The 17724-nt window shown below is 44.7% G+C and overlaps 1 protein-coding gene across 1 annotated transcript in view; it reads right to left on the reverse strand.

Annotated features, from left to right (window-relative positions):
- The window catches only part of PLEKHM3 (pleckstrin homology domain containing M3), a 76557-nt gene extending 64192 nt beyond the window's left edge, over positions 1–12365 (reverse strand). The window contains exons 1-2 of the mRNA XM_031601253.2: positions 11749–12365; positions 1762–2697 (exon numbers count right to left, since the gene is read on the reverse strand). Of these exons, the coding sequence (XP_031457113.2) occupies positions 1762–2697; positions 11749–12352 (1540 nt within the window). The 5' untranslated portion in view covers positions 12353–12365. The remainder of the gene's footprint in view (positions 1–1761; positions 2698–11748) is intronic.
- Between the last annotated feature and the right edge of the window lie 5359 nt (positions 12366–17724).

A 17724-nucleotide genomic window follows, 5' to 3' on the forward strand; every position in this document is an offset into this window, starting at 1 on the left:
AGAGGAAATCCACTTCTTCCTATTCAAGAATCTCTTCACATACAACATAATGCAACACTAAAATATATCTCACATTGCAGATACACATTTTGTTGACATTACAGGACCTGATCCTGCCGGAAACACCACCTTGAAATTCTCCTGGACCTCAGCCAAAGGACAAAGCAAAATTAGAAGATATTCCTCCACCAACCTTGAAATGAAAAGAAATAAGAAGAAAGGAATAGAGCTTGAATATGTTGTGGGATGTTATCTTAAAATGAGACTGTAAATTCTTCTGACTTCAGACTTTTTCAAGGTCTGTCTGCTAGGTACCACACGAGGTTGACTGCATCTTGGGGATACATGTTTGACTATGCCCAGAGTCTTCTGACAGCTTTCATTCTCACAACTTCCTTAAAGGTAAGATATCTCTGTTGCTGCTGTTTTAGAGGGGGCAGATGTTTGCTTACACTTTTAGGTACCCAATGGCATGCAGCTAATCAGAGCTGTTGTTTTACTCAAGCACCTTCAATTGAGTTTGGCACCTAATTAGTCCCAGAAAAACAAGACATGAAGTTAGAGTTCATAGCCAAGAACAGAACTGAATTCAAGCAGAAACCCCAACAACTTGACCAAACTGATAACTGCCATGATGCAAACCTTTACGATACTCCAGCAAACAAAGAAGTGCCATGTACCGTGGAGAGGTGAGCAGGAGGCATATCTGTAGGTGATCACCACAGAGAGACAAAGCCAGCTTCTCCTACACCCAGCTCTGCAGACAACAAGTGTTTCTGAGGGCTCAGGTCTCCTCCGGCAGGGATTCAGGCCAGCCAGCTGCCCTGCACAGATCCTAGAAAGCCACGTGTTGTTCTAAACCAACAGGAGGACCTCAAACCAGACAGCTTCCCATCCCAGGGGGAATGCAGCACCCTAGCAGCTTCCATAACAAATGATGAAAACCCACTGAAAAGCTGCTATTGATGCAGCTGGCAATTTTAAATGAACATAACTAAAGCCAGCCTGCGGACCACAATTTTGGCAGAAGTGTCCAAATTTGCTCCACAATGCTGCCTTTACTAAAGTAAAAAAAACAATGAAATGCATTCATATGGGTCCCCTCTATTCTCACCTCATTCCCAATCAGGTGAAAAATCACACTCCTGTCTAGGACTAGAGTCACATTTCAAATGAACTGAGATTCACAATTAGATGCAGAACCTGAAGGTCATGTTTTCATCTCTGCTTCAAATGAAGTGAAGAGCAGATAAACTCATGCTAGAACACGTGTCACCAAACAGTGTACGTCAGGGAAACATACACATGGCTTTAAGGAGTCTCCTCAGAAAGCTCAATACAAAGTAAATTCCAAAAACAACTTTGAGGAGAGTTATTAATAAAAAGACACAAGTCCTTGATGTCGGAAACCAGTGTTGTAACCAGAATTCAGGTTCTTTTGATTGTGGACCACTGTCCACTGTCCTTTGAAAACAACTCATCTGCCTAGTAAGGAAGCCCTGGCCCATGTAGCATATGCTATGTGTGCACAATCTAATGCTTCAGAACTGTGCATCAAATGCTAGAGAGTCTTTGCATATCTTTTAGGTTTTTCTCCACATTTTAGAGAGCAAAGAAAGATTAATACACCAAAGTGCCTATGACTGTAGCGAGAGGTAGAAAGCTGTATGCTGCTAAAACAAATGTAAGCTCTTCCACATGACTTTTTGTTTGTTTCTGCAGAGGAGGAATGGGTGCAGAAACTGCTGTCTAGTTGCTTACCTGCACACTTGAAGCTCTGAACTGTGAGCCCTCTCTCTAGAGACAGCGTGGTCAGGATGCTGAGGAAGCTGGTTGTCACAGACTGGCGCTTGCTCTTCCTGAAATCATTTCCAAAGGGTCGATCTCCAGGTTTGTTTCGAAGCGTGACCTGTGGGTTCTGACCTAGACTTCTAGTGGCATTGGCTGCTGTTTTCAGTGCTTCCATCCACTCCTGAGCCCTCTGACGGGTCTCTGCACGCAGGCGAAGGACATCTTGAGGAAAAATGACCTGAAAGCAAGAGTCACAGCCATCTTGAGTATCTGTCTGAACTGACAGGCAAACATCAACATTGTAGCTCAGCAGAGGATCTTCATCAAGCCTACCAGGTTGGAATGCCATTAGATAAGACCTATTTAAGACAAAAGTAAATGCCTTCCAGTTATTTTGGACAGTTAACCTATAAAGAGTCCCCGATTTGAGAATATTTTGGTATTCTTTAGTATTTTCAGTCAAATTCATAGACAACAAAAGTTCCATGGGCTTCTCTACCAATCCGTTAGTCTGAGAAAGGTCACTGCTATTGTTAGGCTCTGGCACATTCTCCACTTGCTCTGGCTGTCTTGCGAAAGTAGGCACAGAAGCACGCATCACTTCCCAGAGCTTCCGCCCCCAGTCCAAAGCCTCCCATGATGACTCTGCCTTCAGCTGCAGCTGAGAGTTGTCCGACAGGACAGCCTCCACCACCTTGGCTTCAATGCTACCAGTAACAGCGACTCTTTGAAAATGCACGAGCGGATACACGGTGGGAAGAGTCTGGTTGCCACTGCTGTCCAGGCAATACAGGTATAGTTTGTATGGGGAGAGCTCAGCATAACAGGTTTGCCAGTAGCTGTCATTGTCTCTTCTAATTTCTAAGTATCCCTTCTTCAGAATATTTGGGAACGTTGGCTTGTGTTCTAGAAGAAACAAAATGAGAACATTAATTCATTTTAAATAACATCTCACTTTGCTCAGTCATACTGGCTTATACTTTTCTACTGATCAGACATGATGTTATTCAGAGGCTAAGACCACAGAAATAGCCTTTATCCAATATGCTATGATTATAAAACACAATCTTACTCAGAGATGCCAAAGCACTTTACAGAGAGGGGCAGGGAAACAGGGACACAGAAAATAAGCAATTTTTCAGCAATAATCCAGCAGAAGTGACAGAGCAACAAAACAGTGCAAGCCTCCCAGAACCTAGTCCAGAAGAGTACAATATTGTAAGGTGAACATACAAGTGGCAATGGCAACACAAAGATGCTAAGCACAGATGATGACATCTAGACATACTTCACAGTGAATCTATCACCAAATTTGATATTTGGCTCACCAAATATCATGTGATAGACCTGGGTTGAACCCAGGTGAGCTCTCACTTCCTCCCTGAAGAGGACAGAAAAAAAAAGGAAAAAGCTCGTGAGCCGTAAAGACAAGGAGATTGCTTACCAATTACCATCAGCTACTACTTAGTGAAAACTAGTTTAATTTATAGCAAACTAAAATACATTTGGACAGAAAAAAAAAAAAAAGACGACGATGACAAAACGCAAAACAGCACCTCGCTACCCATCTTAACGGCCTCATTCCCGTAGGATGGGGGACAAACTTGCCCCAGCGAAGGATCTCCAGTCCTCGCGCCCTTCCCTCAGCAGCCCCCAGGCGCCGCGCGCCTCGTGGAGCGGCACAGCTGCGCGACCGTTAGAGCCGTTGGAACCGGCCGCGCCCAGCAGGGGGCAGCCCGCACCTGCGCCTGCTCGTGAGGAGCGAAGCGTTGCCCTCTTGGACTCCGCCCTCCCTGTGATGGGACCTGCGATGGGTTTTGGCTCCCAACAGTCAGGAACTGCAGTAACACAGTTGCTCTTTCACCAGCAATTCCTGCCCTCGGCTCACAGCCTTTCAGAGGGATGGGGTAGGCGGCTGGAGGCAGGAAACATTTACAGCATCACCGCTGAACCAGCTGCCGCTCGGGTCAACAGCCCACGCTCTAGCAAGAGAAAAACGTGAGCTCCTCTGAGCATGCCTAGGATGTCTTCAATGCAGAGCGAAGTACCTGGGTTTGACAGAGCTTGGAAGCAAAGAGCTCAGGATGCAGCTGTGCGTATGGTCCTGCATCCCCACCAGGCTTCCTAGGAGGGCTGGCTGGACTGCTCTTAGTGAAGCCCGCCAAAAAGCATTTATAGGATTAAATAGACAAGTTTCAGTCAACCTTAATCAATATCCATGAGAATTCATTGTTTTGGGATACTTGATGTGTGTATGCAAACCTGAGATAGGCAGTTAAAAGTGAGAGAAAGATGCTACCTCCCATCCACACAAACAAAATGGTTGCTTAAGTTTTGCTTTGCCAACCTGGCCTCAGCTTCCCCATGTAGCCCATATACACAGAACAGAGACTGCACATAACACCGTGCTCAAAAAAGCTGCATATAGGGCTAAAATCATAGCAATTGAAAAATCATTGTTTTGGCAGTAGGTATGAAAAAGCTGGAAATAAATAAGTATAACTGTATATTGCAGACAAATAGGCTACTTGAGAATATTTCAACTAAATGTGAAAACTGAAAGCCCAATCTAAAACTTAAAATGGTAGAGAAAAAGCATGCCCTCATAATTCCAAGCGGATACACACATGTGCATACACACACTAAAAGAGAACCAATTTCGTTCACCATCCATCTCTGGCTCTGACATTCATTAGTATTTCTGCGCTAACTCAAAAGCCATTAATTTATCTGAAACCCACACTAATCCCTTTGTAGTGCAGATAATGGGCATCCATTCTAGAGTCATCTTCCCTTTCTATTAATCCAATCAGGGAGGCAGCACTTCTGCAGCTCCAACTGCAATCTCTCTCGCTTCCATCAAGTACAGATGACAGTTCAAGCTTCTCCATAATAAGACAACTCATAACCTTCCCCCAGCCGCCCCTCCTTCATCTGCACATGCGTTTGCTCATCTTTTGTTGAGTTACAGAAAGGCTATCTCTCCCTCTCTGCCTTTCACAGAGGCACCCCCTCCTCCCTTCTGCACCCCACTCCTTCCTTCAAGCTCAGCTCCACTCTCTAAATGAGACAAAATCAGCCAACTTGATTAACATTCAAATGTATCATATTGTTTAGGTCAGGGCAGTAGAGCTGACAGAGATGTGCTGAATCCACACACACACCCCCTTACAGCCCTCTGCTCCCAGATCTCCTCCACATGCAGTGTGCGAGACAATGCCTTTCCACTCAGAGAGCAAATGCTCCCACCTCTCCATCCACCTTCAAAAGAGAAACTACACCACTGCATCTCTTCCTCCTTCCAGAAACAAGGAGAGTAAGTTGAGGAAGTATTAAAAAAAAGTGGAAGTAATGACAGTAAATGGCTCATGCCTGGACCATCTGGAGTTACAGTTTCAAGTGATGACGGGGAAGGAGGCAGAAGGAAGCAGAGAAACTCAGCAGCTAAGGACAGGACAATATGCTCTTCAGCATCTCTTCTCTCCTCTGGGGAGAGAGCTAGGCACCTTGCACCCAGCACACACCTACCACTTTCCATGCTTGGTGATAGGAGAGGGAGCCCAAAGGTTGTCTCAGCATATCCAGGAGATGCATGTCCCTGAACAACTGATGTACTTGTGTCCCAGGAAAACATGCCTTGCTCTGCACCACAGAAGCACTTCTGATTTCAGCAATACCAAGTAACTTGGAAATGTTTCATTTCTGAATGACTTGGTTTTTGAGGTGGTATTCCTATCTGAATTCTTTGGTTCTTAGAGACAAGCACAAATCACAGAGCTTTTGTCAATAGTCCTCATCTCAAATTCATGTAGAACTCAGCAGATGCCTTTCTGACCTGAAACGCTCTCTCAGATCAAGATGGATTGATGTCCCACAGGCTCCCGAGTTGTGAGAGATGGCATTGCCAGACATGTGGTCAGAGAGTACAGCTGCAGAAACCTGTGGAAGTCACCTTAAATATAAAAACAGTTTTTCTCCAACAATTTCCCAATTTAAGTACAGTTTTGGCATGACAGTCTCAACCAGAGATATGAGCTAGAAAATGCCTCTGGGTCCTTACTCTCAGCTCTGCCACTAACTCTGTAAGTCAAGTTGGCCAACTCATTTACCTGTACTTTTTGTTTCCCTCTATTCTGCACGACTTCCTCCTTAAGTCAACAGGACTAGTGACTTGCATGGTGCTTGCAGGATTAGGAACTAACTGTCCCTCAGCTGACATGACTAAGATCTGTGATGTCCACTGGCCTCCTACTTAAAACCACCATCTTTTCTTCCCGTCCATTTTCCATCTGCCTCTGCAGGTGCTTCTTTTGCAGACAAAAGAAGTGAGAAAAATCAAACAAAGATGCATTTGCTGATCCTTGTATAAATTCACTCAATTCTACTTCAAAAAGAAGGAAGAAAGAGTATAAAATGACTGACAAAGCTATGAAAACAGAGTCATTGGTTCACATTAGCAGTGACCACTAACACCACTAAGGGGAAAGTCTTATGTACTGTAATAGCAACATGAAAATTCAGTTATGAAAGTCATCACAACATCACTGGAAGCAATCAGCACTACCCCAGGAGATGAAAAACTCTATTAAGCTTTATGGAGTGCTGTAACTTCATAGGACATGGCCCTCCCAACCTAACTCGCTGGTGCCTTTTACTGTAATCCTCCTGCACTGTCAGTTTCTTTACGTGACCCCCTCCCATAGCCTCCCACTGCACTTCCCCTTCCGAGGCAGGGGAGCAGACAGGGCACTGCTGCTGTGAGCCCCTGTGGTGCCTTCAGCTCAGAGGGTGCCCAATGAAAAACCAGGACTGAGCCAGAAGGGGACACGTACAGCACTCCCCAAATCAGACAGAGCAGTTGGAGGGCAAGTCTGATCTAGCAGATGAGATGAGGTGATCCAAATTACACTTCTGTCTGATCTTAGGCAAAACATCTCACCCCATCCCTCTGCGTCCCTGCTCAGACTTGCTGCCTTTACTGCGTGGTTTGTTTAAGCTGTAGCCTCTTGGGAAAAGAGGCTGTCCCTTGCTAAATGCATAGACAGCCCTTAGCACTTGGGGACACCAGCCCAATGGAGGGCGTCTGACTCGTATTGGATTTTAAACAATTTTGATACCTCAAATCTTGACAGGTTCCAAATGTCTGCAAGCACAGCTTTCCCTTGCCTACCTTTTAATGCTGAAAATAGATTGGCCTTCCAGCGGCATTGGATGCTCCTACTGGCTGGATTCATCTGGGATTATTTCCAAGTTGTCTGAGGCTTCCTGCTCTTTAGAGAGGAAGGTGCTAAGTGTTGTTTCCGCACATCTGCCTTTTGCATGGCTACACTGTTGTCTTCTACACAATACCACACAGCTATAACAGTCTACCATCCTTGTGGCAATTGGTCCACCCTGACTGTGCAACCTCTACTTACTGCTGACAAAAGACAGTGCTAATGGAGTGTTTTTGCAAAACCACAAATAGTAATTACTTTCTACAGGTACATCGGCCAGAAGAGACAGGCCAAAGCGAGTGTACCTCCTTTGGTAAATGTAAAAGGAGAACTGGCTTCAACGAATGAAGAGAAGGCTGAGGTACTGAATGAGTTCTTTGCCTCAGTCTTCACTGGCGGCCATTCCAGTACTTCTGGATTCTGGATCTGAATCCAAGGATTCCAGTACTTCTCCCGTCCCTGAGCCCTACATCCCTACACCTCTGGGTGAGGACTGGGGTGGTAAATCCCCCCCCGCTGTGAGGACAGAGCAGGTCCAAGACTGCCTCATGAGCCTGAATGTGTACAAGTCTATGGGGCCGGATGGCGTGCATCCCAGGGTTCTGAAGGAGCTGGCTGAGGTGGTTGCCGAGCCACTCTCCATCATATTTGAAAAGTCATGGCTGTCAGGTGAGGTCCCAGATGACTGAAAGAAGGGTCACGTCACTCCCATTTACAAGAAAGGAAGCAAGAAGGACCCCGGGAACTACAAGCCAGTGAGTCTCACCTCTGTGCCTGAGAAGATCATGGAACAGATCATCCTGGATGACATGCTTGATCACGAGGAAAGGACACAACCTCTCTGTTTTCTGTCCAGCTGTCTTTAAGGCTCCTTCCCGAGCAGGACAACAGTGGCAATTGATGGCTCTGCCATCTCCTGTTCTGTGACCCACTGCCAGGAACCTGCTCAGCGCAGCAATACGTACTACTAAATGCTGCAAGAGCTAGCAACATCGGCACAGAGACAGTGCCAGCCACTGCTGCTATCTGGATATCTGGCAAACAAAGATTCCCCCATTTTTCAAGCAGATTAAATAATTTTCTAACAAAGCTGAAGAGAGATGAATTAGGATTGGGATTTTGTTTTAATTTCAATGACTCCCATTTCCCTGTCAATTTGCATTAAAAAGTTAAGAATTACATTTCAGGAAGAAATTCCCATTCTGATCAAAGAACAATTTGAGTGTCAACTTCTCAATGGCACCTATTCAAAGGCTCCAAGAAGCTCTCGATTATGATATGATTTTGCAATTCAAAGCAGCCAGACCCTGCAGGTCTTATGGCTGTGATTTCAGCAGCCTCTGGCTGTAATAACACTAAGCACTTGCATACAAATGCTTACAGATATAACCTAAACAATATCTTTCCCCGGGAGATGACACTTGTTGATTTCTGGTACAGACTCCCTACTACCAGCACCAAGGCCTATCACACTTGACAGCCATGTCAAATAGCAGCGAGATATAAATCAACTCCTTTGCGTAAGGATTAACCTACTCTCAACTGAACCCAGATTGCAAGTGTTGCTGAAAATCTGTAGGCCCAGGAGCTTGCATTAACATCACGATGATGCACCTATGTCCATCAATCAATTTAGGCAAAGAAGAAAACCCTTGCAATTTCCCTCACCAATTCACGTGCACTTCCTCAGCATCCCTTCAACCTGCTCCTTACCCAGCTACTGAGTACTACGTGCATGGCAGTGTTTGGTTAAGCTGGAATTGAGACTGCTTTATGCCACATAAGGTCAGTATAGGAGTAGAAAAATGAAATCCTTCCAGTCAACATGATCCCTGAAGTAGGATAAAGCAGCTTTGTAAAACTCAAAGATCAGTACCAATCCTCAGTCTGTGAACCACTATTGTGCTGCTCACGAATAGAAATTTAGATACGTTTTTCCTCCACAAAAATATACTAGAGAAGTTTGCCAGTGTGACACAATGGATAACACAGCAATGACAGCAGAGAGTGAGGTCTTAAGCTGCAGCAAGTGAGGGTTTGCTCAAATACAACAGCTGGGGGCACTGAAATAAAGGAAAGAAGCTGCTTAACTTCAAAAGGCATCAGGTACACAGGGATCTCCAGCAAGTGTTATCTCCACGGCCAACCCTTAAATGAGGTCTGGGAAGGGATGGATCCTGGCTTGATCCCTTCCAGTCACTCAGGTGCATGGCACGGCATGGCATTGCATTGCATGCACCTGAGCTCCCCTGGGTTGGCCCTGCCTTCCTACCAGGTGCTCAATCACTGTTAAAAGCAGTGACTTAACATTTCCACTACATGTCAGATATCCAAGAGTTGCATGAAGTTGGGAACCAAACCTCTTTTGAAATATTTATTCTCTATACTACTCCTGAAGACGTGATCAGACCTTTGCAGTGTTATAAACGATGGCTAGGTTCCCAGACAGGTAAAAAGATGCAAAGAAAGGGAAACAGTGGTAAATCAGAGAGGCAGAATGAGAGAGAGGCAGGTGAAAGTCAGTAGACTTTGGTCTTGTTAGCTATTTTAAGGCAATCATTTTTTTCAACATGACTATTTTGCCATGTTGCAGCACTGCAACCAAACCACAGATGCAGCATCCTGACAAAACCAGGGGGGCTGTCTGATTTCCTACCCGCACAGCCTGCTGGCAAGGGGCACCAGGCCATCAGCTCTCTGCAGCTGGGACACTTTCAGCACACAGATCCTTCTCCGCTCAGTGAAAGCTCTTCAGTGCCCCGTGCTCACAGGCATGGCAGGCAAAATAAGCAGCTACCTGGGAAAAACACTATAGCACTCACGCTCCTAGGACTGGTTGTGTTTGAATGAAAACATCCACATGACTGTCAAAGATAACTACTCATGCACTATGTTTTAATGGTCTAAGCGAGCTTTCTCAAGATGCTACAGAAGCAGTATTCTCCCTTTGTTTGCCAGGACACATGCCCAGAAATACAAAAGCCTGCCTTGAATTTGCTTGCAACTTCTTTCTTTTCTAGCTCCACTTACTGCTTGACGCTGCTCTCCAGTGCTCATTTCTGGTACACTAGCTGCATTACCAGCAGGCCTGAGCAGATACAGCCCCAGAAGGCACAACTTCTTTCAGAGCTTTTCCTTCACAGAACATGGAATGGATCCAGTTTCATTTTATTTGTATTATGAGAAAGTAAGCAGGAGGAACAGATAAGCTCAGAGTAATAAATATAATATGAAGATGATGAAAAAATAATAATTGTGATTGTGAAGAGCTAATCTGTGCTGCAACTTGGCCGGCCTCGGAGGACGGGGAGACCTCTGCAGGCTCCAGAGGGAAGTCCTTCACTGCCACAGGGACTAACAAGAGCAGCTGCAAGCTGCTCTCTGTACCTCATATGCACTGGTTTAATCTACATCAAAGGCCTGGAGAAAGATGCTTCCATGACTTTTTCCACTACCCCAGCAGCTTTCAGCCAACCTGCAAATACATTTTTTGGTCTGTTGTGGATTACAGTTACCAGTTCCAGGTACACATTCCTGCAACACTTACTTTCTTGGTTTTACTTTTCTGTTTTAAGCTCAGCTCAAAGTAACAGCAAAGTCTAAGGTAGGCTCTCCAGTAAATACAAAGGGAAGAAATACCACAGCTACCGTCTGAACCGTGCACAGCAACAGAACAGAATATGCCAGGGAAACAGGTTAGAAGTTCATTTTCAGACCACAGGTCTCATTCCCCAAAGGAGGTACCATCATTCTAAGACAGACATCCCATGCAGAAGGACTCTGGGAGAGCACACAGCAAGCACTGACAGATGCCTCACGCCTTCACAAGAAGCAGTAGGAAAGTGTGAGCTGAGCATCTTAGAGGTACTGACTGCTGCAGGGCTGCAGCAGGGTCCTGGCAGAAGTTTGTCAGCCACTCTTATCAGCCCATTTCCCACCCTTCCTTCTGCACTTCTAAGATCCCAGGAATCAACCCTACTGAGTCTCCTGTACAAAAGATATTTTGAATACAGCTTTGACCCCAGTCCACTTCTGACATTTACAAAATAAGTCATAGAGATGGAGAAAGTGGTGGAATGTTTCTGAAGCCCTGAGCACAACCTCTTCCAGCGTGCTGCTTGAGAAAGGAAAAGGAAAAACTATCACTTGCTGAAATATCACCTCATACAGCTCACTGGGAACACCTGCCTCAATCTAATAACCTCCTCTACACCACACAAAGCAGGCAGAGAAGCCTTAATACTGACAAGCACAAATAGCATGCTTGAGTTTTTGTTAATTGTTTACAGACTGAATAGCCAGCATTTCTTAAAGAAACAGAACAGAGATCTCAGGCTTCACAGTAAAACTTCATATACCTACTCTCTTTTTAATGGCTGCTCTTTAATTACTTTATAAAAGCTGACTTAGTTTGTCATTGCTTTAGCATGCAAAGTTGTTTAGTTTAGGAAATGATTTTTCCCCAGTACAAATGAATGAAATAAGAGCAAAAAGGAAAACAAGCTTAGTTTCTCAAACAGAAGAAGATTGTTTTAAACACTGACCTCTTTGCCAGGCAAACAGACAGAGCTGTATCAAAGACAAGTCATGCTGTTTTACATCATCCTAAGAGTTAACTCATAGGGGTTTTTTGTGTTTGTTGTTGTTTGTTTTGAAACAAGCAGCTCCTTTTGGAGGTAAATATTAAAAACAAACAGAAAAGCCTCCACTTCTATAGAAACAATAACATATCCATACAAACCTGTGTTTCCTTGGATGTCTTGTCCCTTGTTTAGTGCCAGGTAGGAGAGCAGAGCACAGTTATTGTCCTGACCTGGCAGAGCTGGCTGCTGCAGAGAAGTGCCAGTGAAGACGACTCCCCAGTTTACATGGCTGATATCAGAGCGTGAGCGGTTGTGTCCTGGCTTGAACGTTGAGGCTTCTTCATTTTGCACCAGGATGTCATTCACTGACCGAGGCCTGTCCCTCCTCCGCTGGCAGATGTTGAAGATGTTAAAAGCAGCAGTCTCTCCCTCCCCTGCCCACGCAAGGTTGTCAGCAGCTGTTCCCCTCCGCAGCACGTGCTGATCTTTGGCAGAGAGTGCCGTCTGGGCTTTTGTTTCCAAGAGGCCATTTTTGCAGTGATCCCAAAGGAGGCTACTTTTGGCTAAGGAGGCAACGTTCCTTAGATTCCTGCTCTCTGTTATCTGATCAAACACCTCATGCCCAACCAGCTCAGGCACCTCCTGGACACCAAACACCCCAGAGGGCTGCACAATCTTCTCAAGCTTAGTATCGAAACTGTTGAAGAAGTCTTCAGTCACTTCCAAGGCAGGGCTAATATCATCAACTTCAAGAGCTTCCATGTCCTGTGCTGCCAGTGGGCCCAATGGAAATGGTTGCTTCACATCTGCCCTTTGCACACCACTAATTCAGAGATGGTAGGACAAGTCACACATCAACCACAATCCTTACTGGCAGAGAGGAATTCAACCAATCCTTTTCTTCAGATGTGAGACTGAACATTCATGACAAAGTTGGATGTAGTCACTCTAGAAAGCACGCTCATAGCGATAGAAGTTCACCTGTAAAGCAAAGCAAAGCATCATGTCAGCATGGGCTCTTTCCCAGATAAATATGTTTATCTGCATCATTGTTTTCACAGTCACAGTGCGTTATCTCTTCTTGATCAGAGAGCAGGGTGGGCCACCAGATGTAAGGATACCACTTATAACCAAATGTCAGTAGCGTCCCTCTAATATGCCACCTAGGGAACTTAGTACTGTTTCCCATCAGACTGCAAAGCAAGCCAACTGACCTCGATTACTTTTTTTCTCCTGGATTACTCGCATTCTTTGTTTTAGGACACTGACACTAGTTTGCAACAACTACTTTGCTTGCCTGCGTAAACAGAACTGTGATATTTAATAAATCAGTGCTAATAGGCTGCTGCAGAGCGACTGCTGCACATTTCTCTCTAGAGTATTGCTGGGAACCTGTGTGAAATGGTGTGGCAACCTAAATCCCAGAAAGATAACACATCCTATGAGCAAAACAAAATACACCATAACCCATACTGTCATAGAGCTGCAGATCTTTATCTCTCAGCAGCTGATTTGGAAAACTTTAATAGAGAATGGCTTTAAGGCTGGAACTATTGAAGAGCTGTATTGAGCTCACTTCAGGAAGGAAGGGAGGGTTATTACACTCCCTGGGGTGCAATAAGGGGGTGTCTCATTGCCAAGCTCTGTCTCACCATGCCTGCTGCCCTCTAACCTCTCCTTCTTGAAGCTACGTCCACGGTGCTGCCATGCTTGAGGGACATACAGGGAAGCTAAGTTCAAATAGGGAAAAATCAAGCATGCACATTCTTGGGACCTAGAGACTGGGTGCCAGGGGTAAAACAACTCTCACAGCACCTGGAGCAGGCACACGCAGGATGGCCAAAAGTCAAAGAGATTTGTGTTTTGACCACATCAGTTCCAGGCCTAAAAGCAGAAAGCTGCATTAGCTCAGAGCTCTGTCTAGATTAATACACTCTTAGCAGAACTAATTAGCCTGGATAGGGCTGATAATTAGCAGCTCATTAGCTTGTGAATACTGCTAAGTGCCACCAAGACCCATGAAGATTTACACTTAGCAGGAAAAAACATCTATTAAACAGCATCAAACACACATCATGCTTATATTTAAAGTTTGTTGGGTTTTGTTGTTTTCTGTGGGTTTTTTTGTTTGTTTTTGTTTTTTTTAAATCAAGAACAGTCGACTTGCCTTACCCTAACTTAAATTAGCGAAGTCATTTAAATAGACACTCCTTCCTTAAGCCACAGGAAGGAAGGAGACCAGCATCTCCCAAATAAGGGCACAGAGTCCTGGAGCACAAAGGCTCCACAGGCATTCGCTGGCCTCCTCCCTCCCACTGCTATGGCCACAACACTCCTGTGCTGAAAAGAAGCTGCTCAGCCTCCTGTGTCACAAATCAGCATTTCAGACCATCATTTCTCTAACCACATTCCAATTAAAATAAATAAACAAACAAACATCCACATACATAACTCTGGAAACTTCAGAGCTTTACACTGAGATCTTTCTCCCCCATCTTTTTGCAAAGATTCTCTTCACTTTTCTCACAGCAAACCAGGACTAAGACAAACTGAAGAGTGAGATGCTAATGGCAGAGCCAGAACCAAAATGGAGTGCTGAACAAAACAGGTACAGAGTGGATTCAAATCAGAACAGTATAGGAACACTCTTTGCAAAGCTGTGCAATAGTACTAGTTGATGGCAGTGGGAAATGAAGCCATTCCAACCACATCCACACTGTCACCTTAAAGGAGCAAAGTTCATTCTCATAGATCATTCCTGCCGTTTACCCCAGAGCAGCATTCTGCTCGTGGTGCCTCAGAGCTCCAGCAGGCTGAGGAACAGTGTGTTTCAACCCATCCATTTATTCCACATTCTCCCATGGTATGTCTTTAAAGTAAGAACGGTATTTGGAAATTGCAAAACTGCAACAGGCTTTCACTTGAACAAAAGCAGCACCAGCACAACCCCATGTCAAGAGAGCTATAGGCTGACCACACAAAGGCACTGCCTCCTGAGTTGGCAGAGAACACAGCCCTGCTCTCACACAAGCACTGGAGCAGCAACCAGTCTAGAAGGGTTTGTGACATGCCACTGAAACGCTGCAGAGGAAGAATTTCAGCGGTAGCACATGCGGTTATTTTAAATCATCAGGAAAGTTGAAAAAGGACAGGAAAAAAGTGACACTTACATTAACAGGTTTGTCCTTAACTGCTGGAAGCCGAGCCTCATGTAGCTGCACATTTCTCTGGATCCTAGAGACTGGAATTTCCAGTTGTGCAGTCATGCATAGTGCTGTAGAACTACAGCTGACCTCACGTCCGGGGAGATGCTGAATCACAGGGTCACGAGAAAATGGCAGGCCCTGCATCATATGGTATGCAAAGGGCAACACTCATATCCCCTACCATTGTTGATCAGTCCTTCTCCATAGGTACAGGCAATGTGACCTCAGTGGCAGGCAAATCACATCCTACTACACCTAGAGCCTCCTCAGGTCAGAGAAAGAGTTGTGCCATGCATGCAGTGGCTCTCTCAGCACTGAGATTCAATGAATCTCCATAAGCACAAGCTGGCATCTTCTGACAGTGACATTCAGCAAAGATTTCTTTCAGACTTTTAAAGGGATTTTGTGACAAATGAATGTAAGCTCTGATATGCCAGTAAACAGATCCATCTGAATTTCTCCAGGAGAGAAAGCAGTGGAAACCGCTCCTTTTACATAAGAGCAAAAAAGGAAAACAAAACATTAGGATGAACTCCTTTAAAATTACTATCATGTGTATTGCCTCGTGTATTGCTTCTCAGAAACACCTGAAATTTTCCAAGAACATTCAGCCTAGGATAGTGAATACAGCAAAGAGGGATGCATCAGCCCAGACTACTAAAAACTGCCAAAGCTACAGCAGCTTTAAGAAACCCATCTTAACCAAAATTGGTGAAGGCAATGCATTGTTCTTAGCAAAAACTGCTCAGCATTGGTTTGTAGCAGCTGAAAAATAGCTACTATAGATACAGCTTCTGAAGTGCACAGACATGCTACAGTCAGATAATGAATGCTCACAACATGAGTTAAGTCTTTACTATCACAAGAGCATAATGCCCACATTACTCATAGCAGAGGCAAGCAGCAGTGACTGCAGGTCATGCTGCACGGGACATGGAGTTTCCATTTAGTTAGGGATACACAGAGCCTCAAGAAGCCACAAGGGCCAACCTAGCTGACAGAGCAATGTGGCCACAGAGGAAAACCATGGATGACCAATGCCAGGGAATGTATGCTGGAACAGATATTTTCAATTCCTGATGTGCTTTTCTGGATCCCATCTTCCAGGAAGAATATCTGGGCAGCACACTGCAATTAGTAGCAGGGAAGAGGCAAGGGCAGAAAGTAAATCTGCAAGTGACAGACCTCCATGACAGCACCCACTATGTACCCCCAGCTCAAGCATCGTGACCAGGACTGCTCATTCTAGCTCGAGCAGGAGAGAAACAAGACAAAGATCCATTTGGCTCTGTACTCCCCACAAGATATATATCAGACATCTTTCTGCTTGCTTGCCTACCTAAGGAAAAAGGAGTTGTGCCACCATCCTGCCTATCTTCCAGTTGTTCTCCTTCCCTCTCTTTTGAGTTATGCAGGCAAATTCAACTAGATGTGGCAGTATGGTAGTGTCTTTAAAGACACAGTTCTTGCATTTGTTAAATACTGGGTAGAAAATGGGAAAATTCACACTTCTGCTAAAAGAGAGGCAAGCAAAACCCAGTTCGTCTTCCTTTTCAGAAGCACCACCACTCAAGCATAACTGTTAGCGTTAGATAGATCTGAAAGCACCAGGAAGTAGAAAAGAAAGGAGACATGACACAATTTAGTAAGAAAGCAGCCAGGTTGATTTTGTTGCTCACAGAACTTCCTCAGAGAACAACTGATGAGTTTAGGTTATACACAATAGATAAGTGTCTTCTCCTTTTTTTCTTGTATTTGGGGAGAGAATTGGAAAGGAATGATCAATAACATACACAAGCAATAGTTTCAGGAGGAAACATATAAACAAGAGGAGTGCCCAGCCACACAAAAGATAGAAATACATAAGTAATACAGTTTCACTGATTCCTAATGACTCTTAGAACCAAATTCTCTGGCAGAGAATTTGGTATTTCTGAGAATTCTCTCTCAAGACCACAAGAGGAGTTTCACAGGTTACCTGTCTGCAAACAGAGAGCAGTTGTGCCTCTGGAGTTCCTGGAGAGCTCACCTCATCCCCTTCTGCACCTTTGAAGGGAACAAGCTGCACTTAGACCACACGCTGCTTAGCAACTGTGGGCTGAAACCCCTCTGTATGCAGGAAAACAACAGAAGAACAGAACGTTTTTTGGAACATTTGGTAACAATTTGGTAGCAGAGCAGATTCAGGCAGCCACAGCAACCTTTACTGCTGCAGATTTAGACCACTAATAAGCCCAATTCATGTCTGTGACAAGCTCAGTCTAACTAAGAGGTTATCTGAAGAAAAGATGAACATACAACCACCTTGAGCAGAACCACTGGGGCTGGTGCAGCTGATATCCAATGAGCTTTTCTGTCAGTCAGACTCTGAGCAACCTCAGCCTGTGAACTCTCTTTGAGCGGTACCTTGAAAAATCACAGCCTACAAGCTTAAGCTCTGAGGGTTCTATCAGCCAAGTACTGCACAGAATCTAAACGGGATGCACTTAGGTCAGTGGCTGTCCTTGAAAACCAGTATGCTATGCAGAATCCCTAATAAATACATTAGGGAGCTGAAGACTTAGGAGCTACCTCTAAATTAAGAAGTTGTGTTGCATTTGTCAGGTGGCACACTTGAGTTGCTGGAAGAGAGGATGATGACATACAGGTGGCTGCCTGTCTTTACCACCATTTTCATTCTCTGCTGGCAAAATGAAGCTGAAAAATTGAGGCAGCAAAATGTAAGGTACTGCATAGTGCCATTCTTCCAGCATCTCCCCGCTGTAACTAGACAGCAGATGACATTTTGTTTTCAGTATAGCAAGGCCTACTCAGCAAACACTCAATGATCTGACCACCAGCTTTCTCATTCTCCCTGCACAAGATAAGTGTTATCCCCAGTAACGCAGCACGCAAACTTATTAGATTCATTTAATTCATTCTCTGAAC

The sequence above is a fragment of the Phasianus colchicus genome, chromosome 7 (genome assembly GCF_987193195.1).
Source record: "Phasianus colchicus chromosome 7, bPhaCol1.hap1.1, whole genome shotgun sequence".
Taxonomy (NCBI): Eukaryota; Metazoa; Chordata; class Aves; order Galliformes; family Phasianidae; genus Phasianus; species Phasianus colchicus.